The sequence below is a fragment of the Rattus norvegicus genome, chromosome 19 (assembly GCF_036323735.1).
Source record: "Rattus norvegicus strain BN/NHsdMcwi chromosome 19, GRCr8, whole genome shotgun sequence".
In the NCBI taxonomy this organism is placed as follows: domain Eukaryota; kingdom Metazoa; phylum Chordata; class Mammalia; order Rodentia; family Muridae; genus Rattus; species Rattus norvegicus.
Genome location: NC_086037.1, coordinates 31,899,188 through 31,922,776, shown reverse-complemented (window position 1 = coordinate 31,922,776; position 23,589 = coordinate 31,899,188). Strand labels below are relative to the sequence as shown.

Sequence of the window (23,589 nt, the reverse complement as noted above, 5' to 3'; positions counted from 1 at the left end):
CCTTAACATAGCCTTTATGACTATGATAGAGGCCCATAAAGAGGAAATGAATAACTCCCTCAATGAAATCTATGAGAACACAAACAGCAGAAGAAGATGGAGAAAATAGTTCAAGGTCTGAATGTTGAAATAAAAACAATAAAAGAAAATCCAAGCTGAGGGAAATCAGAAAATGAAAAATTTAGAAACTTGAACAGGAACCTCAAAAGCAAGCCTCACCAACAGAATATACGAGATGGAAGAGAGAATCTCAGGCATTGAAGACACCATAGAAGAAATGGAAAGTGTTAAATCTAAAGAGATTTTGACACAAAACATCCAGGAGATCTGGGGCATTATGAAAGGATCAAACCTAATAACAGGACTAGAGGAAGGAGGAGAAACCCACGCCAAAGGCACATAAAATATTTTCAACAAAATCAAAGAAGCTAACAGAATTATACCTGACTCTTTATTCGGAGACTCTGAAAGCCAGAGGGCCAGAGGGATGTGCTAAAGAATCTAAGAGACCACAAATGCCTGCCCAAATTACTATACCCAGCAATACCTTCAACCACAAAGATGGGGAAAAACTGAGACATTCTATGATAAACCAAAAGTTAAACAATATCTACCTAGATTTCTCTAATTAACTACATGACAGGAAACACAAGAAATAATCACAGACCAGAAAAATCAAAACAATGGAAACACACACCCCCACACACACCCCCCCCCCCACACACACACACACACACACACACACACACACACACAATCACTCCCACCAGGGGCAGCAGCAGCAGCAACAAAACAACAGGAATCAGCAGTCACTGGTCATTGGCATCTTTCAACATCAGTAGTCCAAATTCCCCAATAAAAAGTGAAAAGACTAACAAAATGGATGCAAAAACAGGATCTATCTTTCCACTGCATCAAGAAACACATGTTAACATCAAGGCTAGACATGACTTCAGGGTAAAGGGCTAGAAACAGATATTCCAAGCAAGCAGACCTAAGAAACAAGCTGGTGAGGCCTTTTAATATCTTATAAAATAGACTTCAATCCATAATTAATCAGAAGAGATAGGGAAAGACGCTACAAACTAATTAAAGAAAACAACTCACCAAGAGGCCACTGTAATTCTTAACATCTATGCACCAAGCACAAGGGCACCCAAGTTCATAAAAGAAATACTACTACAGGTTAAGTCACATATTGACCGTCACACACTGAGAGCGGGAGACTTAAATACCCTGCTCCCAGCAATAGACGGATCATCCAGAGAAAAACTAAACAGAGAAGTTGGAGCTGTTATGAACTAAATGGAACTAACATATTTCTAGAATATTTCACCTAAAATCAAAAGATATACCCTCTTACCAGCACTCCTGCCACTTTATCCAAAACTGACCACATACTCAGACACAAAGCAAATCTCAACAGATACAATAGTTAAAATAACACCTGCATGCTATCTGACCACTTTTTAAATCTTAAATTTAAAATTTAGGATTAAATCTGTGTATCACCAACAACATAAAACTTACAAACTCATGGAAACGAAATAACTCACTATTGAATAAAGATGTTTGCAGCCTAACATTGGACTGAGCATGGAACTCCAAATGAAGGAGTTGGGGGAAGGACTGAGGGAGCTGAAGGGGTTTGCAACCCCATGAGACGAACAACAATATCAACCAACCAGAACTCCCCAGAGCTTCTAGGAACTAAACCACCAACCAAAGAATACACATGGAGGGACCCAGGACTCTAGCCATATATGTAGCAGAGGATGGCTTTGTGTGGCATCAACGGGAGGGGAAGTCCTGGATCCTGTGAAGGCTCGATGCCCCAGTATAGGAGAACGATAGGGCGGTGGGGTGGGAGTGGGTGGGTGGGGAAGCATCCTTGTTGAGGCAGGGGGAGGAGTCATGGAGTGGGGTATTTTGAGGGGGGAGAACCGGGAAGGTGGATAACATTGAAATGTAAATAAACAAAATAACCAATAAAAATGGGTTGATGGAAATTAAGAAATTAAACACTTTCTAGAATTGAATGAAAATGGTCATACAACACATTAAAACTTATGAGATGCAAAGAAGGCATGAGATGCAAAGAAGGCTGTTCTAGAGGCACATTCATGGTACTAAGTGCCTATAAGAACAAAAGTCAGAAGTAGGGTGTGGTAGCACACTCCTTTAATCCCAGCATTTGAGAGTCAGAGGCAGGTGGATTTCTGTGAGTTCAAGGTCAGCCTGGTCTACAGAGTCAGATCCAGACAGCCAGGGCTACACAGAGAAACCCTGTCTCAAACAAAAAAGCAAACTAACCAACCAACAAACAAAAGGTCAGATTTCATACTAGTAACTTAACAACACATCTGAAAGCTCTAGAAGAAAAGAAAAAAAAAATCACCCTCAAAAAAAGAGCAAACCAAAAAAACAAAAAACAAAAACAAACAAACAAACAAAAAACCCAAAAAACCCACAAAAACAAGTCAGGATTGAAATCAATAAAATAGAACAAACACACACAAAGAATCAATGAAGCAACAAATTGTTTCTTTGAGAAAATCATTAAGATTGACAAACCTTATAACAGAGAATACCCAAGCTTACAAAATTAGAAACAGAAAGGTGGATTTAACAACAGACACCAATGAAATCCAGAGAATCATAAAAACATGCTTTAAAAAGCTACACCAAATTGTAAAATCTAAAAAGAAATGGGTGATTTTCTTGATACACACTACTTACCAAAGTTAGCTGAATATCAGATAAGCAATTTCAACAGACCTATAGCCCTAATGAAACAGTCATTAAGTCTCCCAACCCAAACAAGTCCAGGGTCAGATGATTTTAGCACAGGACTTTACCAGACTGGAACAGTTATTGCTAATACTCTTCAAATTATTCTAGAAAATATAAGCAGAAGGGACACTGTCCAGTTTTACAAGACCACAGTTACTCTGCTACTAAAACCACATACAGACACAATAAAGAAAATTACAAAGTAATTTCCCTTTTGAACATAGATGCAAAAATTCTCAATGAAATACTTGCAAATCAAATCCAAGAACACATGAAAAAGATCATCTACCATGATCAATTGAGTAGACTTCAGCCCAGAGACGCAGGAATGGCTCAACATCCATAAACTGATCAGTGTAATCCGTCATATAAACAGACTGAAAGACAAAAACTCCACAGGACTATGTCACTAGATGTCAAAAAAAGCTTCGACAAAAACCCAGCACCCCTTCTAAATAAATGGAGACCAACTCAAAGCCATTCAACTAAATCAGGAACAAGATAAGGTTGCCCACTCTCTCCATACCTACTCAAAAAAGTACCTGAAGTCTTAGCTAAAACAAGGCAACTGGAAGAGATCAAAGAGATACAAATTGGCAAGGAGGAGGTCAAAGTATCTTTCTTTGTACACATTAACCGACTCTAAAAGTTCAACTGGGAAACTCCTGTAGTGGATAAACACCTTCAGCAGAGTAGTTGGATACAAAATTAACACAAAAATCAGTAGCCCTCCTATATATACAAATGATAAAAAGGGCTTAGAAAGAAATCAGGGAAACCACACCCCTTTAACAGCCTCAACTAATATAAAATATGTTGGGATAAATCTAACCAAGCAAGTGAAAGACATGGAAGAAACAAATTGAAGATAGAAGATGGACAGATCTCCCAAGCTCATGAATTTATAAAGTGGAAATGGCCATTCTACCAAAAGCAATCTACAGATTCAGTGCAATCCCCATCAAAATTGCAACACAATTCTTCACAGAAATTGAAAAAACAAATTTCAGCTTCATATGGAAAAACACACAGACACAGACACAGACACAGACACACAGACACACAGACACACAGACACACACAGACACACAGACACACACACACACACACACACACACACACACACACACCCAGGATAGCTAAAATAAACTAGATTTAAAAACAAACAAAACCCAACTGCTGGTGGTCTCAGCATCCCAGATTTCAAGGTGAACTACATAGCTGTAGTGATACAAACAGCATTGCCTTGGCCCAGAAACAGACAAGCTGATCAACGGAACTGAAGACCCAGACGTAAGTCCATACACCTGTGGACGGCTGGGTTTTGACAAAGAATCCAAAAACACACACTGGGAGAAGCAGCACCTGGAGCAAATGGTGCTAGTCAAACGGGATGTCTGCACATTGAATAATGCAAATTAATCCAGATTTATCATCCTGAATAAAACTCGGCTCCAAATGGATCAAGGACCAGATATTCTGAATCCTACAGAGGGAAACTGGGGAATGGTGTTAAACTCACTGGCACAGGAAAGGCTTTCTGAACAGAACAGTGACAGCACAGACACTAAATCAACAATAGATGATGGCCTCATGAAACTCCAAAGCATGTATAGTAAAGGAGGACAGCAACAGTAAAGCAGCAGAACGGCTTTTTACATAGCAATTTCACATCTGATAGACGGGTTGCATCTAAGATATAGAAGGAAACAGGAAAAAACCCTTGACATCAAGAAAACAACCCAACTTTTAAAAATGGGGGTGCAGAACTAAAGCATAGAGTTTTCAAAGGATGAGACACAGATGACCAAGAAATACTTAAATGTTCAACATTCTTAGTCGTCAGGTAAATGTGAATCAAAACAGAATCACCAAGGTCAATAGAGCAAATGGCAGCTCATATTGTCAAGGATGCTGGAAAGGGAACATGCATTGCTCACGAGAGTGCAAACTTGTGCAGCCCTAATGGAAGTCACCGTGGCAGTTCCTGAAGAGGCTGGCAATGGCTCTATGTCGGATCTGGCTATACCACTCGAGCATATATACCCAAGGACTCTATCCTCCTAGAGAAAGACCTGCTTATCCTTGTTTACACGTGTTAGTTAACAAAACAGAACCCAACAATCAAACTACTAGCCAGCAAGATTATCTTCCAAAAGCTCAAAGAAAAACTAAGACTATCTCAAGATTACAATGACTGAAACCACTTGCTAGCAACAGACCTGACTTCCAGCACATATTAGATAAGAAGTTTTCTTCAGGCTGAAAGAAAAAGACACATGATAACTCAGATCTACACATCTGATAGGAACCAACGGGGCAACTGCATACAAGACAATAAAAGACCAAACAAATACCTTTCCTTTTCTCTTCTTAACTGTTAAGATAAGTATATAAACCAGTAATTATAAATCATATTGTTGGGTTCATAACAAACAAGATAGATATCCTAAAGGGCTGAGGCAGAGCTGAATGGAGCAAGGAAATGACTTCATGGTAAGGATACATGTCAGTGACAAGTCAGTGTACAGGAATAAAGAATTGGGGTTGGGGATTTAGCTCAGTGGTAGAGCGCTTGCCTAGGAAGCGCAAGGCCCTGGGTTTGGTCCTCAGCTCCGAAAAAAAGAACCAAAAAAAAAAAAAAAAAAAAAAAAAGAAAAAAAAAGAAAAAAAAAAAAAGAAAAAAAAAGAAAAAAAAAAAAAAGAATTACCCAAGTAGTAACTATACAGGTAAATATCACGATCCCTACAACTGAGTCTCTCCTTTCTCTTCACTTCATCACAGGATTACAGAAATCAATCAGAATACATTGTTGTCTTTTATATACATGTGCAAAGGTGGTGGGGGAGGGAGGAAAGACAGTAATGGGGAGGAGAGGTGACTAACCATGGCATGTTATATGCATATGAAAATGTCATGATGTAACCCATTATTTTAACATACACCAAGAAAAATGTCAAAATATAGGCATACTATATATACATATATGGCAGTAACTACACAAAGGAGGATAGACAACATTAGACTTTTTATATCTTAAGGTAATCAACTTAGCAATACTCTTAGGTACGTTGTAAACACCCTCAAACACTGAAAATGCTATGGTTTCAAGTAAGGAAATAACTAAAAATATCAACAGTATTATAGACTTGAAGTACAAATATTGTCTAAGGTTAGAGAAATTAGTTGCTAATAGATCATAGCTGCAACACTAAAGTATACTTAATGTTTGTGTTTACAATTTTATAGAATCAAGAACACAGTCTTACCTGAGATACACCTGTCATGTGCCAGGGAAATCAGAGGCACATTGACTTTTCCTATGTAAATATTCTCCTGGATATCACTATCATCAAAAACATAAAAACTCAGAGACTCTGACTTAAGGTATCGATCCAAGTCCATATTCATTGGCACTGGGAAACACATGTAGTCATCAAACTGTGGATCATTGCTACTAGGAATAATGGCTGTATCATGGTCTGGAAAATCAAAGAACTTGTACACAACATATGCGTGTGGCTGTAGGTGGCGTGCTCGGGACTGTAGGTTGGTACAACATCTTACTGTAATGTGAAGTTCATTTAAGTTGCCGTCTGTGGACTCTGGTGAACTGATCTGAGCAGTTGTGGCTGCTTGCTGACTCAACTGGAAAAACATACATATTTATATTATAGAGATAATACAATTAAAAGATAATTATCAGCTTCCAACCTCCAAACGAAATCTTGTAAATGGAAAAAACTACATACTTTCATATCAAAGTCATTTTCTCAAACATTAAGATGCTTCAGAACAGTGAGGAGAAGCCGGGCACATGTGAGGATACACCCTGTGCTGCTGGAAGCAGACACTGTAACCAAGGACAGACGCAGAATGTGCCCAAATCATATCAGACAACAGTTAATGTGATGCTCTTCAATTCTGACCAATAACTGGTGAGCCAAGGGAGAGATGGCTCTGGAGAACGTCCTGACTAGAGGAGACTCACACGCTCACCCAGAGTGTGGTGTGAGGTAGGACTGACAGGGGAAACGCTGGGGAGGATTCCAGACTAGATGAGCAAAGGCACTGGGTAGAGCTGGAAACGATTTCTTGTCCGTCGTGGGAACACCAGTAAGCACACCAGATGTTAGAAAACATTTGCAGTAAGTGATAAATCTTTTAGGGCTGAGATGATCTGAGACAAAGAAATGCTAGTGCTCCAGTCCTCATTTAGTTTCGAATTGGAGAAAGCGAGAGACACAGTTCGCAATGCCCCCAGGGAGCCCTTTGGTGGTGAGTAGTGGGATACCTTAGCAGGTTAATACTGCTGACCCAGATGAACTTGCACTAACCAAGGAAGCTCGGTGGAGTGATTTTCTAAATACTGTGTCCCCGTCTCCCACCAAACCAATCCATTGAAAACCAAGAAAACACTAATTGTCATCTCTATAACGTATTCTTTCACGGTGTGCTGTGAAGAATACTAGAGGAAGGGGATCTCTGGGAAGCAGGTGCCATGTTCCCTTTGGTTTGAGAATCTATATTTAAGTTGAACTCAAAGAAAATACAGCCAGCAAAAGTAGCAAAGAAGACCATTTCACAAAACATTATAGTGATATTTCATGGATCTGTACAACAGAAATTCGGTCCCCAGGAAGCTTATACGATGGGAAAACACTGGAAGTTACTCCGTCTGCTCTCCACTTTTCTCTGAATCCTGGCTCATTATTCTCTCCTTAGACCGCATATTTCGTTTTCCTGACTGACATGGTGGGAGACGGCTGCCAACAGCTCCAAATCTTACGTGTTCCAGGCATGGAGAGTCTTGCTTTCCTTTGCTCTCAGAAGGCGAAGTCTGTCTGGTCCAATTGGGGTTAGGGGGATATTTCTCAGTCATAACGGGTGGACCACTGGGGAATGGAACCCTACCATAAACCTGGCTGCCAGAGCCCAGAGCCACAGACTCCATGGAGAGAAGACCTAGAATTCCGACTGTGCGCACATTTCAGCGTGCCTCTGCGGTGCTTGCCCTGACACTCGCATGCTTCGTCTCCATTTATAGTCACGTTATATAAAAGGTCACCAACTCCAGAATTCTATGAAACTCCACTTAGTGCATTTACTGGCTGATGGAACCAGTTGAAAATGTGGCTATTAATATTCAAAGAAGTATAGTTTGGGGAATGGGAGCTGCACTCACACTCCTGGTTTTCAGCAATAAAATATTGATTTTGTATTCTACTTTGCATTTCAAAAAGCTATTGATATGAAACAGTTTGAAAGAAGCCAAGAGTGATATAATAGTTATTTCTTTAAGAGTAGAATTCACTGATGAAGGTCTCTTGATGTGTAGTAACACTTCTCTAGTTACATTTTCTGAACAGTCTTGGGGAGTACGAGGGGATTCCTTTGTATCAGTGGAGTATGTCTGTGTCTTGTACTGGTTTAGTGAATATCTCCAGGCAATAACCTGTGCAGAGTAAACACACGAATGACCGTGTGCAATACTGATGCAATCTGAATAAGAGATGGAGCTCAGTTAATGGCACCATGTCAATTTCCTGTCTTTCTTTTGTTTTTCAGCATTAGGGGGTGAACCAAGAGCCCGGTAATATATATGCTGGGCAAGCAGTCCACCACAGAACTACATCTTATCCCTTTAAAAGCATGGTTCAGGGGCTTGTGAAATTGCAGGCTAGTCTTGAATCCGATGCACCCAGCCTGTTGAAGAGCTGGGGTACCACTCATGTACACCCTGCTTGACTTTCCCTTTTCAGGATTATGCTGTAACTGGGAAAAAGTAGCAAAGTATACACAAGCCAGCTCTACTGCTCCTGTTACTTCCCGAGATACTGGTTATTCCTAAATAAAAAGTTAAACAAGCCACTTGATGCCAGTATTAAAAGAAAAAAAAAACAATTCCAGTTTAAAGCACAGGATATGAGGAGAGAGTGCAAATTCCTGTGCTATAAAAGGGTCTTACAAGGGCTTGAGACCCCATATGAACAACAATGCCAACCAACCAGAGCTTCCAGGGACTAAGCCACTACCCAAAGACTATACATGGACTGACCCTGGACTCCAACCTCATAGGTAGCAATGAATAGCCTAGCAAGAGCACCAGTGGAAGGGGAAGCCCTTGGTCCTACCAAGACTGAACCCCCAGTGAACGGGATTCTTGAGGGGAGGGAGGTAATGGGGGAGGATGGGGAGGGGAGCACCCATAGAGAAGGAGAGGAGGAGGGGTTGGGGATGTTGGCCGGGAAACCGGGAAAGGGAATAACATTTGAAATGTAAATAAGAAATACCCAATTTAATAAAGATAAAAAAAAAGGGTCTTACAGTCAAACAAGCTTACCAATTGCATTTTCTCTGGCTTCTTAAAATTTGATGTTATGTATCCTAATGCTTTTGCCCGCTCTCGATAAAGTCGAATAGCTTGATCCATGGGAACTCTTAATCGAAACCAGTATTCTACTGTGCCAAAATTTGGGATGTCTCCTTTAGTTCCTATACATAATCAATGCAGACCTCTGTTAAAATAGTCACGTAAATGAGAATATAGACAAGTAAAATATACCAACGGTACTATATATTAAAGGCACAAACTTTATACAGAATAACTTAATAGGACTTGCACGAGTGATGTTTGATTGGCAAATAACAGAGATGAAACAAAGTTGTGTCTGGGGTGTGAGTTTCACTGCTGTTAAATAGTAAAGAGCCATGTCCAACTATGATCGAGCTATTTCAACTGGTATCATTTTAGCCTTGCACATAAAGAAAAATCCAAACAATGAATCAGACACTCCACAGATTCTTTTGGATACTGTAGTACTTTTCTTTAAACAAACTGGACTCAATTTAGCCTGACATTTACAATATACAACCTCAAAATTATAAATTTTGAGACATTCCACATTCTGATTCAACTTTTAAGGTATCTTTGGCATCCTTCCCCCTTCTTTGATGGACCACAGGCATATGGGGGAGGTCACAGTATGCCAAATAATGGCACGGTCAATGTGGCCTTGGATGGTACGTGCCCTGTGCACTCCATTCAGACATCTTCTCTTTCTCTACTGTGTCTTTGCTCATGGCTTTTGGAAGATTTAACAGCTAAGCTTCTACTGCAGAGCTGTACGTCCTTACTGCACTGAACCCTTCAGTGTGTCTGCTCACCAAGTGTGAGTATGTACACCGCACAGGTTTGTTTCTTAAGGGCAAGGAATGCAGGTGCCTTCAAAATACTTCTCCCCAAGGGATTGGGACATATGGAGTCAAAAAGAAAATTCTATAACTTTTTCTGAACATTACAATATTAAGTATATCATGCTTACTTAATCAAGTTTTTTTCTTACAAATGGGATTCACCATTAATACTGAAAAAGATTTAATATCTACCATTATTTTAAAAAGCCTGTAAAGAAGAGTACTACTACAGACGTATTTACTTGTATATACATAAGGTGTCTTTGGATGAACTTGTGGTCTTCACTGAGAGGCTGGGATGGCTACAGGAGTGGGGAAAACACTTAAATCTTTTGCTTTCTATTATCTAAGCAGTGAGTCACTCAATCATAAAATAAAAGCCCTATTCAGACATTAAGTTGCCCTCCCTTCTCCTTCAGTGGCCTCTTACTTGGCTTCTGGATGACAACAGCTCAAGTTTTCCTGCTGTGCACTGGACACCATTTTCTTGGCTGCTCCTTTTTCCTTTCCCTGAACCCAACCTCTTGGAGATTCCCAGTGCTCAGGCATTGGTCACATCAACGATCAGCAAATATCTTTTTTTGTTTGGTTGGTTTTTTGACACAGGGTATCTAGCTGGAGTTGGGCTCAAACTCACTATGACCTTGAGCTTCTGATCCTCTTGCTTCTACCTCCCAAGTACTAAAGTTATAGACCTGCATGCCATGTGGTAGATAGATATCAAACCTAGAGGTTTTTTTTTTTTTTTTTTTTTTTTTCCGGAGCTGGGGACCGAACCCAGGGCCTTGCGCTTGCTAGGCAAGTGCTCTACCACTGAGCTAAATCCCCAACCCCAAACCTAGAGTTTTGTGCATACTATGTAAGCACTTTATCTATATCCTCAGCCCAGCAAATCCTGAGGGAACAGCTAATGAACAGGCTGAAATTAATAAATGCATCGTTACTTTTCTTACCACCCTTCTCTTGCCTAATAAAATAAGGCCAAATCATGATTTAAAACGTCATCTTGTTAATTTTGTTTTAGTAAGCATACACAGGAATAGGCTCACCATGACATTTTCATATGTGCACACTGACCCTTTGACTGTACTTGCCCTCCATTTCCCTTGCTCCCCCCCACCCCCTATTTTGCTGACTTTTCCCTCAGTATTGCTGAGTTTTTTCTCCAGGCCCTAAATTGAAGTAATCTTCTTGTCTGTATCTTCTTTGCAGCAACTAGGAATTTTTACTAGTGAGCCCTTGGTGCCTTCGCCTGCGATTTCACTCCCCCCAACCCCCGAGTGTGTTGTCATCCAGCAGGTAAGGGGCTAAGGACTTGGGACTTTGAGGAGTCATGCTTCTTGCCTTTTCATGTTTCTTGTCTGTAATTTGTGTTTTTATTTACTTGGATATTGATCCCAGTTTTATTTGAGAATTTCCTTATTGAGCAGTCAACACTTGAGGGCCCATTCCCTAGTACCAGAGAGAAAAAGCAGCTTAAATTAATTACAGTCCACTATCACACCTCCAGCCATCATGGCAGATGGGAACCACTGTGGCCTGTGCTATCATGTTCAACAGTGTTTTGGGTAAATGTGGAAGTGGAAACAATAAAAATGAGCAGAGAAAGGGAAAACCAAAAGATCAGGGTTACATAAAGACAGGGAAAAGAAGGGCCTGGGAAGAATGTTGTGGTTGGAAAGAGAACAAAACAAGAGACTAGAAAAAAAATAGCAGCAACAACAACGATAATGACAACAACAACAACGACGACGAGGTTACCTTTCCAAATGAGGAAGCTTAAAAACATTAGAAAGTATAAGAGGATGACTAATGTTAAAAACCCCAGAACAATGAGATGAAGTGACAGTTTACTAGAAGTACAGGAGAGAGAGAGAGAGAGAGAGAACGCTAAGCACAATCAGTGATGACTAAGAGAGGTATAAAAACCCTGCTACTTTATACGATAACTGAAATGTAATTTAAAAAATTAAAAAGATTGAATGGAAGTACGCTACATGGTTAGATCGTACGCTCCCAGAAGCCATTTTTTTTTTAAACACAGAAGTCTCAGTGCTGGGTGGAAAACACATCTCTATGAGTTGTCATCTAGGGTGGCCACAGAAGCTCTGAAAACAATACAGGCTATGGTCATTGTTCTTGTCCCCCACAACTAAATGGTAAAACACTATTGGTGGAGTCACCACAAGCTTTGAATTCAGGACACAGGAAAATGATCCTGGAACTAAACTGGAAGCGTCCCTCTGGAGGCTTGCTTCCACAGTGCTGCAACGTGCTATGGCTGCTAGGAGAGAAGTCATCACTGGCCATACAATGTGTGGGCTTTATGTGCTAGGACACTAAGCTGCTGGGCAAGAAGTGCCCACTGGTATGGCAGTGCCATGATTGGTTTTGGGGTAACCCAACAGCTAACCGAATGGTTTTGGAGCCTGCTCAATGGGAGGGAATATTTGTTTGGTCCTGTAAACATGGTCAAAAGCATATGGGGAGATGAGAGAGGGTACTGGATATTGAATATACATTGTGTGTATAGTATACATACACATATAAAATTGTTAAAGTAAAAATAATAAATTAATTAAAAAGTATTTTGGTAAAAGAGTAGAAACATAAGAGTAAAAAAGAGTTTAAAAAATGAAAATAAAATAGATTTCTCAGTACATGTATAAACAAAATTAGATAAATATATAAAGGGAATAAGTAAATCCCTAATTTTTCAATATCATGAAGTATAAACACTACTATAACAAGTGTATTATAGAAAAGTATGAGAAATTTAAAGAAAAGAACACACAAGATGAAGTGTTAGGATGACTTCCTTTGAAGATCCTGAGAAGTGGAGAGAATTTCAGTTATGAGCTCAGACACTGGGGGAGGATCCAGATGGACTGGACTCATCTTTCCTATGGTCTGTGCTGGGATGAGCCCGTACTGCAGGAGACTCTGAAGTCTACGAGAGCTTTTCTACCTTAGTTGCTTCTCTTCTTTACAGACAATATGTCTGTCCTGGCTACTCTGTGCTTTACAGTTGGGCCGGGAAAGTTCTCCTGTGCGTGTGTGCGTGTGTGCATGTGTGCGTGTGTGCGTGTGCGTGCCTGTGTGCACTTGTCTTCCCCTCTAGGCATAGCCTTTGTCCGCCTTATTTGTCACTGTCTACTGTTCCTAGAATGTAGTAACAGTGTTGGCATGTCTTCAGAAGCATGAAGAATGTAATACAATTAACATTTTAATTAAGCAAGAGCATCAATATCAAAGTAAACATTGGACTTTCTAAGTTTAATGGCTGTTTATAATGGTTGTAAGTATTAATAGCTATTTTGCACCATCATCCTTGACACTAAAGATAGTTCAGACACCTGTGAGTAAAGATCACTGTCCCTACCCAAAATACCTGTAATATGTGAGATAAGAATAATTGAGTATGCCAGTAAACACATAAGCCGACCTGCTGATTAAAACATCCAAAACTGTACTTACCAACTAAGCTTGTTGTGCAAAAAATTCTACCGCTTTTTTCTAGAATCTCATGGAATCTCAGCTGACAGGCCGCAACCGTTTCGTAATCTGTGCTGTAGGCTTGGTGGAGCTCCAGAGTGACAGTGTTCTTCTGAATGTACTGCAAGAATAAGTCATTGACGTGGACAAGATACTGAGAGGTGAAGTTATACTCTGGGCAAGGGCCTCGCACGATGGGAGTTGTCTGCAGTTCAAAGTCATAGAAAGCGTAGGTACAGAAAGTGAGAAGCTCTTTATCACCAGATGCCCGCAGGACGTCAGAAGCAAAGGCGACTTTGTTGATGTGGATTTCAAATAGATTTTCTCCTCGTTCTAGGTGGATGGTTTCATCAAATTCATCAACAGAGTCATCTGGCATGATTTCTGGTTTAAATTTGTACTGCTTAGTGCCGTAGGCAATATCCTTCAGCTGGGCTGCAAGGGAAGACACAGTTTGGAGTTGTTAGAATGCTGACATATGCGGATGCAAAGGAACTTCTGATGTGGCCGGGCGTCTGGGTGCCTTCAGTGATGTTCTTGACCTTACAGTCTATAGCTGCACTGTTACTCTCTGCAATGGTGCTCATTAACAACCACAGACTCTCAAGACTTGCTTAGCACCAGTCTCTAAACAACAAAACCACAACCTTAAATTATGTGCAACTGTAACTCATCAGTCTGCAGTTTAAGACTGAGAATGAAAAGCGTTACACCTACAGTTAGTTGTAAGGCAGCCTTAGCCAGGAGCAGGAGAAAGAAAGGCAAGTCAGACCGAGGTCACAGACACCATGCACTCCTCCAGCTTTGCCGTTATCTTTCCTCTCACAAAGCCCACCGACCTCTTTTCCTGAACACCACCTCTTTAGCTGAGTAAGTCATGTCTGCTTCTACTTTGGGGGAGGTAATCTCAATTATGGCGATAGTTTCATAGTTGTACACATAGGCCTAAATTAAACAAATTAATTCTTTAAATGTGCAGTTAAAGGTACATCAGTTACATTTTATAAGTCTAATTTTTTATAGATTATGCATCTCTCTATAAGTACAGCTTGGAATAAAATGTCTCCACCTGCGTCTATAAGACCCCCTCTTCCTCTCTGTGGAAGCCCTTCAAGCGGTAACAGGAAGTAGTCCAGCTCTGGTTGGGCACTGCCCAGTCTTCTGTTACTTTTTTTTTCTTTGTTTCCGGCTGACAAGTGCTCTTTGTTTTAAACCATTACTCTATTTTGCTTTAGTGTCATTATCCCCCTCCTTCCCTCATTTCCCCCATCCTTTGGGGTTTTCTCTGCTAGTTCTACAGTGCTCAGCACTGCCTCTCGTGCCCACTGTCTTCCACACCCGAGTCACCTATCTCGCCAGCGACTTTACACTCTTAAAACTTACTGAGGATTCCAAAAGTCTTTTGATAACAATTTATACTTATTGCTACTGATTATACTGAAAAGAAAAAAATTAATTTTAAATATTTAAATGCTAATTTTAAATATCTTAATACACATAATAACTTACTGCACATTGATGCAAATCATAGTATTTATTCTTTCAAAGTTGCAAGTTCCAAAATATGTGAAAAGTAGGATTATTTTAATCCTTTCAACTTTTAAAAAAGTTTTTAAAAAATATTTTTACAAGTGTCTTTAGGGTCTTGACTTAACAGAAAACACCTGTGGCTGTGTTTAATTTGTTGTGATTATCAAACATCATATAGCCACTGAGAAACTCCATTATAAACTTGTAAAATAATAAAAATGAAAAAATAACATTATAAATACTATTTTCAGACCTCTTCATCAGTTTAGGAGAGCCTGGGGGATTCCCAGACTGTCCTTTAAGAGCTTCTTGTCTCTGAAGAAGAACTAAGTGTCTTTATCTGACTGAACAGAACTTTCCAGAAGTCAGAGTGTCCTATACCGTTTTTTCCAAGTAGTAATCAATAAAATTTGTTTAATGCAATTTTCTTGGTTAAAAGGGAGGCCACCAAGTGCAGAATTTTCATTCAAGTGTTTGCAAGCCTTTACCAGCATGCTTTGCCTGCCCCCTATAATTAACGATTCACTCCATGAACATAATCAAGCCTCTAAGGCACACTAAGCAAACTGCTAGGCAGTAGGAACACAGACAGGGAAACTGAAGCCCTGCCCTTGAGGAACTCAGACCACAAAGGCTAGTATGGGAAAGAATGTGTGCCAAAAAAATGCAGGAAGCATCGTCTTAGTCCTTTTGTAATGCTGTCACAGAATATTTGAGTCCAGGTAATTTATAAAGAACCAAAGATTACTTGTTTGGTTTCTTATTTGGTGCTGGTGACTGAGCCCAGGATACTGTGCAGGTTAAGCATGCATCCTATCACAGAGCTACATTCCCACAGAAGGATTTAACTCTTCAAGTTAGTTGTAAGGCCTGAGAAGTCCAAGTTGACTGTTCTGTATTTGGCAAGCACCTTCTCCCTATGTTGTCCCAAGGCAGAAAGGACCACATTCATTTACAATAAACCCACTGTTTAATGCAATTAACCCACTTTCGTGGTAGTGGCATTGATCAATTCTTGAGAGCAGAGCCAAACGACTTAACTGAATCTTAAACCTTCTGTCTATGAACCTGGTTCCATTTGGGGTTAAGTTTCCAATGCAGAACCTCTAGGGAGGATCCTTCCACCATAGCAACTACCAATAACACAATGACAATACCCACCCTGTCTCCAAGATGCGCAGACTTCACACAGAAGAGATGAAGTCATCATACACACACACACACACACACACACACACACACACACACACACACACACACACACTGCACCCAAATAGCAAGGTAAAGCACTCTAGATGTGATCTAGGGGACCTGCCAGAAAGAAGCTTCTGGCTGGGGAGTGCAGAGGTACCTCTCACTTGAGATGCCAAGTCTACAGAAACAGCTGGGGGCAGTATGGTGCCTTCTGTGCTCAGATGGTTCTTATAGTAGAATTTCCAGATAGCTCAGGTTGCCCAGGCACTCCGCATTGTACCAAGCTGGCTTTGGACCTGGGTTCCTTCCACATTGTCCTTGGAAAAGTTGGGATTACACCCGTGTACTGGCACACACAGCTCTTTGGATGGCTTCCCTATTTTCTAAAGTTTGAAAATCACTATAAGGTATTTCAGGTAAAGGGATGGTGGCTGAGCCAATCAGAGCCAGCCTCCTGCCATGCTTAGCACAAGCTAGACTGTGTAACACAGAAGGATTTACTATCGAGATGTCAAGGAAGAAAGGAAGTGTAGGCCAGGAACAAACCCTGGTGCTGGGAATGGGCAGTGGACCTGGCACAGAGCTGGCTAAGGTGCACATGGTGCATGGAAGGAAAATCACGAGGGCAGGGTGAGGCTCGAGGCTGGGACGCTTTATATAGTGCTTTGAAATCCTGCCTACAATCCTGAATTTGAAAACAGTAAATTCTTGAAAAATCCTACTAAAAATTCCTGAGTAGAAAAGAATCAGATAAAATAGTCTTTCTGGTAACTTATTCCAGCTTAAAATTGGGGGAGAGAAGTGAGCAGGAAGATATTGTGAGCGAGGATTTGGAAGGCGTTTCCAATGGCCATGAAACCGCGCACTTTGTACCTTCAAGCTTTTGGATGCGTGCAGCTCTGACGTCGAGAAGATGAACATATTGTTCCACTTTCAGTTCATGATCTTGTTGCAAATTTTCCATCTTCTGAGTCACTGTTTCAACTTCCATCTAAAAATGAGACAGAAAGGTTCACTGCTTATGACTGTCCCATCTGCATCTGTCAGAGTGCCTCTGAGCAAGAACTTTAGGATGCAGCTTTAGAGCTAGCATGCTAGGATTCAAAGATTTCTACATGAGATTTAAGGTCGCCATGCTACCAATTAAGCACTTCTAGTTGGAATTTTCAAAACCAGAATGATTTTAACATCTTTTGGATGGCTATCGGGAACTCCAAACCACAGTGCTCTCTGTCACATAGCTGACAGGGCGGTAGCTCCCTCTTTTTATGACGGGGAGCTGACCTGGACACTGTGGCCGGCTTTAGGATGGTGGCTGTGACTCCCTGAGAACAGTGACAACACTAAAGACAGGTGAGATTACTGTCACCAGGCTCCTCCAAAGCCAAGGCTTTATCATTTGTTTTTAAACTATCTCAGCTCTCTAGTTCCAGGGATGTATTACTAATATTTAATGGTAGGTGATAATAGACAATAAAAGATAATACAACATTTTTCTCTGAAAAGACAACCATCAGGGGAACATCACAGAAAAGAAACTTTTCAAGTTAGTGTCTGAAGTACCTGATAGTCTTTATTTATTTTATGCTGCATAATTAACATATTTCTTGTCTTTTCAAGTTCTTGTACTGTTTCTGCATGAGTTGCTTGAAGCTCCTTCATGGAACGATCTAGATCTTTATTAATTTTGCTGTCCACTTTTTCTAAAAATGAAAGATCTCCATTTTTTTGTTCTTTCTGAGCCTAAAGTAAAACCAGAGTTTTTTAATTGAAACAAGGATGTCCAGAATATGACCATGTAAATCAACATGATAAATCAAGAAATGCTCAGGTGGACTCATCAGCTTCCATTTTCTCCCAGGAATAAAGCTTGTTAAGATATACAGTTGCATAGACATTTGGGACAATTACAGAGAAATAAAAATAGTTTATCACTTTCATAACAAAGATGAAATCACATTTTTTCATCTGATCAACATGTGCATTATGATATAAAGAGAAAAGGGTACATGTAGACAACAGTGCCTCAGAACTAGACAAGGCCTTGACTTACGGTCCGACACCTCACTTGCTCTCACAGTGGATCAGGTAAAAACAAAGTGTTGTGAAGTGTAATTTAAAGCAAAGGGCTTTGGAGTGTTGAGGTCTATTTAATGTGACTTTGATGTCACTATGAAATATGCATATCCTATAACTAAATGTCATCTAACCATTTCCTAAGCATTGCTTTCTTCCTCCCTCACCACCCCCTACCTCCGCCACGTTTGGTGCACACACACACACACACACACACACACACACACACACACTCGCACTAAGATGCAGTGAGTTTTAGAAGATGCACAAACAATTCACTCTCTGAGCATAATGTTGATGGACGAAGGCCATCATGACGTTGATGCATAAGAAAGGCACTAATGTTTGAGTGTGACACCGCTACCTTTATAAGCAGGAGCGCTTCACTGAGGTCATCAACATTGATGTCACTCTCCTGTAACAGAGAAAGCCCAAGTTCACAGTGAGGACAGTTCACAGCCCGATTCCCACCACGCTGACTAGCTAGCGGAACATACAGTAACTGAGGCTATGAGTTTAAGAAACCAGGTACTCAGCACATTTCAGCAACTAAGAATATCTTCTCAGAATATAACCAAGTATGTTAACTAATGAGCCAAGTGACACATTTTAACTCCTTGCTATGTTGAACACTATGTTTTTTTCTCTGCTGAACACACACACACATGCGCGCACACACACATGCACACACACATGCAAAGACACAGACACACACACACACAGACACACACATACATACAGATATACACACACAGACACAGAGACACAGACACATAGATACACACAGACATACACATACAGATACACACAGACACACACATATAGATACACACAGACACACACACAGACACACACGCACACAAACACATACACACATACGCACGCACGCACGCACGCACTGTGAGGCAGGGAAATGGCTCACCTGGTTGAAGAACTTCATGCGATTTTGGAGCTCATGCAGCTGCTGCTTTTGCTGCAGACACTGCAGCTGCAGGTCTCTGTTCTCTTGCACCAGCTTCTCATTTTGGTCTTAAAAATAAAGCCAGCACATTAGAAAGCTAAGTGAGAATGATGTCGAAAACACATTTAAAAATGTAGATCTGGTTACACAGCAAGCTGGTTCTAGTATCAGGTCAGAGAGAAACAGAGCCAGCTCGTCAGACAAGGGAGCAGGGGACAAGGTACCAATGAACACCATCGTGTGCCCACCACATGACTCACTTGCCCATCACAAACTCAAGACTGACGTTCACAGTATTAACACAAGGACACTGCGGTCTCTGGGACTTCAAAGGAACATTCTACTTAAAATGCCTAAAAATATATGTTTCCAAGTATATGGTTTTTACTTACTTATTAAGGGTCCTGAAAGACATGTAAAAAAAAATTGTCTTTTAGTGTTCCAATTGACTTTTTTGAATTTTCTCTTCCTCGCTTAGCAAAGACTCTTTGAGTTGAAACAAGTTTATTTTATAAACTCCAAATCTATAACTTAGTCAACCATATTCCTAACAAATCTGTCCCGACAGGAATAGATTCTAAGGCAGAGTCAGTGATCACATTTCAGTTTATGGGATTTAAGGAAAAGTCCCCATGATCCACAAGCAGAACTGTTAGGGAGAAATCAAGAGAACAGCAAATTCATACACAATGTCCTGGTCTCTGTATTAAGCTTCATTTATAAAGGGGTGGGCTCGAAAGATGGCTCAGCAGTTAGGAGCGGTGGCTGCTTTTCCAGAGATCTGTGTTCCATTTCCAGCAGCCACGGGGCACCAGTAACTCCAGTTCAAGGGGATCTTCTGCCCTCTGCTGGCCCCTGCAGGCACTGCAGCACATGGTACACAGGCAGATGCTAAGCTCTTTAGCCCTGTGTTCTTAAGTGTGTTGCTCCCACAGTCTTCATCGTGGTGGGCTTTGCCCACTCCTCACAGACTTCTAGACCGTGCCATCCAAAGTGCCTCTCTCAATTTCTTTTTGAACTCAACAATTCTTGTTTATTCTAAGTCCTCAATAAAAGTTATACATTTTTGTTTCCCTCTCTTAATATAAAAGGAGCAAGTAACGCCTTTGCCAAGAATTCTTTCCATGAATGTGCTTGCACTCTGACTGGCTGTTACACAGAAATGTGTTTCTGCCTTTTTTCTAGGTTTTGTGGTCCCAAGCTATAAACACCATAGAAGTAAAAATGTTAAGTTACCCAGTTAAGAAGAAATGAACTAAATTAGGATATTTTTAATACCATATAGTTCCTAGAAATTCTTAGGTGCATAAAGATAACAGAGATACTTTATTATTAAATATATAAACACTTCTGTTAACAGATAGAAGAGTAAAGATTTTCTTATGGTATAAACTGCTTATATTCCAGCAAACTAAAAGAATTTCCAAGTGTGAAAACCATCTGGAAAACTTGAAGGTGTGGGTCAAACACTGGTCTCCAAACTAAATATTCGTTGTGAATTCTTATGAAATAAACCTTTGGGTTTGGGACTACGATGGTAACGTGCACTTCCAGTTCTGATCCAGTTAAGACAACTAGCAGAGTGCCAATGACACAGAACAACCAAACAACAGCAAACAGTGTGCCAAGGCCAGAGTAACAACAGTGGCAATAAAAACCCGTGACTCAGAGGGAGGGGACTCAGGTCCTGATGATAAACTACCTCACTCCATAGTCGACAGAAGCAGGGATTCTAAGATGCTAGCTAATGTACAAAGGCAGTGTCAACCCCTCTGCGGGGAGGGGGTCCAGGGACCCTTTCACAGGGGTCGCATATCAGGTATTTACAGAACTATTCATGACAGTAGCAAGATTACAGTTCTGAAGAAACAATGAAATAATGATATGGCTGGGGGTTGGCACAGCATGAGGAACCATACTAAAGGGCCAAGCATTAGGAAGGTTAGGAGCCACGTTATAAAGGGCGCACTGCTCTGCACACTGTGATCTCTCCCATGCTCTGTTTTTTTCTTTAATCCTTTCAATTTTGCATAGCTAAGGATATGTCAGCAGGGCTGGAGAGATGGCTCAGCCATTAAAAGCTAGGCTCACAACCAAAAATATAAGAATATGTCAATAGGTACAAATAAAGTCGTAAGTGTTTCCATTCTTCACTCTTCTCTGTTTGAACAGCTATGTCCCGGTTTACTGATATTTTAAAAACAGAGTCTGTTTGTGGGAGGATAACTTAATGCGGACACATCACTGAGCAGCACCAACCTTCCCTCTGCAGAAATTATGTAGATTTATACAGTGTATTCTCTCTTTATCAATCTGCTTATTTAGGATATGATTTGGGTCTTTAAAAATACCACACCGCTACAGTTCAAAGAGAAAATAGGCTTGCTGAATTATAATATGAAAAATCAAAGTGCTCTGTACAGGATGAAAACCAACCCTTTACCTTATGATTTGACAAAAAACAGGTTAAACTAAACAGCATTTTATTCAAATGAGATACAATTTTGTTCTTTAAACTTACATCTTCCAGCACGCCATTAATAACTGCAGAGAACAATTCAACTAAACAATTTTCAGAGCCCCTTTGTGCTAATATCTTCAGCTGTGATCAATATAACTATATGCACTATGCTGAATTATGCATTTCAGCTAAAGATAGAAAGGAACGTTCAAGAGCAAGGCCTTAAACACATGCAGTTAATTTAAGCATTAACCAAATGCAAACTGCATTTACATATCCTTCCCCCGCATATTCACACAATCTGAAACTAATTTGTACCTTGAATAAAGAGGTGAATATTCTCTAAAAATAATTTGCCTGTTAGATGAATGACTACAAGAAGCCAGGGAAGCATCTTCTGGTAACGGGCACTTGAATCAAGAGAAGGCAAATGTGTGAGGAGAGTTCAAAGGAAAATTAAACCATTGCAAAATCTGCACCACAGAAAGAAACTTTCTGGATATTCGAAGATTTCCTTAAATAGATAATTTTGAGTTTTTGTTTCTTTCCCTAGAAAAATGATTAAAGGCTAGGAAAGTTATTTTTAATCATTAAAAGTTCAGTTATGGGGTTGGGGATTTAGCTCAGTGGTAGAGCGCTTGCCTAGGAAGCGCAAGGCCCTGGGTTCGGTCCCCAGCTCCGGAAAAAAAAAAAAGAACCAAAAAAAAAAAAAAAAGTTCAGTTATTTAACTTATTTTCTTAGAGTTCATTTTAACAGTTTTATAAATAAAGATCTAAATCCTTCCATTTGGAAACTCTTCAGAGAAAATAACTGAGGAATCCCAGTTCCGGCGACTTTTACTTAGACAGTAGTTAGATAACTGTGTTAAGGGTTTATGTAGGACGCTGTGGCTCATGCTGCAAACATTATTTCTTTACTTCCACCATCGGCGACTGCTGCGTCACCTCCTACACATCACAGTGGGAACGGTAGCATGCACTGTCCACAGTGCTAACACGGACTGGACTCAGACCAGAGGACTGACTTCAGAGGCCAGTGAGTCAGAGAGCACACCATAAACCTTGATCCTCCCGAGTGTGTGCGTGTGTGCGTGTGTGCGTGTGTGCGTGTGTGTGTGTGCACGCACGAGCGTGTGTACATACCCACCAACACATTAACAACGTGGGAAGAGCAGAGACTAACGAGTGCTGCTGCAGCAGATCTGGACCTCCTCCACAGCGTGCTCATGGCATTATTTTTAATATTCAAAGGATCCATAAAGACAAGAAGCAGTGAAAAAGATGAGGTTGGCTAGGTGATATCAGAATACCTTATCAGAATATCTTAGCAACTATAATACTTAATAAAAGAATTATCAGGGGTTGGGGATTTAGCTCAATGGTAGAGCGCTTGCCTAGCAAGCGCAAGGCCCTGGGTTCGGTCCCCAGCTCCGAAAAAAAAAAATTTAAAAATTTAAAAAAAGAATTATCAAAATCAAAGAAAAAAACAATAGTTTAAAAAGAAATTAAGATTCTACCCCAGATAAGAGTTTTGTTTTGAAGGATATGGTGCTGTCTCTCTCTCTCTGTCTCTCTCTCTGTCTCTCTCTCTCTCTGTCTCTCTCTCTCTCTGTCTCTCTCTCTCTCTGTCTCTCTCTCTCTCTGTCTCTCTCTCTCTCTCTGTGGGATCTGGGTGAGCAGACTCAGGTCAGAGGCTTGGTGGCACAATGCTTTAACTTCAGAGTGTCTAACTGTCCTCACTTCCCTGGTCTTTTAACAACAAGTGACTCTGGTATTTTAAGAATGAGAGACTTATTTTTTGTAAAATGGAATTGGCCAAAGGGAACTTCTGTTTTATCAGTGAACAAGAACTCACTGGGCAACTCTTATGACAAAGCACTG

The 23,589-nt window shown here is 40.4% G+C and overlaps 1 protein-coding gene across 14 annotated transcripts in view; it reads right to left on the bottom strand.

The window, feature by feature from the left end:
• The window catches only part of Rpgrip1l (Rpgrip1-like), a 92,881-nt gene that overhangs the window by 35,154 nt on the left and 34,138 nt on the right, over positions 1 to 23,589 (bottom strand). For 11 of the 14 annotated variants that reach the window (XR_010059993.1, XM_063278006.1, XM_063278005.1 and 8 more), the window contains 7 exons: positions 19,209 to 19,315; positions 18,651 to 18,701; positions 17,774 to 17,953; positions 17,084 to 17,201; positions 13,469 to 13,921; positions 9,138 to 9,289; positions 6,064 to 6,442 (listed from right to left, as the gene is read on the bottom strand). Coding sequence is in view for 11 of the 14 variants with exons in the window: in XM_063278006.1 (XP_063134076.1) it covers positions 6,064 to 6,442; positions 9,138 to 9,289; positions 13,469 to 13,921; positions 17,084 to 17,201; positions 17,774 to 17,953; positions 18,651 to 18,701; positions 19,209 to 19,315 (1,440 nt within the window). In the remaining 3 variants the exon portion in view is untranslated. Of the gene's footprint in view, positions 1 to 6,063; positions 6,443 to 9,137; positions 9,290 to 13,468; positions 13,922 to 17,083; positions 17,202 to 17,773; positions 17,954 to 18,650; positions 18,702 to 19,208; positions 19,316 to 23,589 lie in introns of those variants that run through there. The other 3 variants (XM_063278012.1, XR_010059994.1, XM_063278013.1) reach the window with 3 other exon arrangements.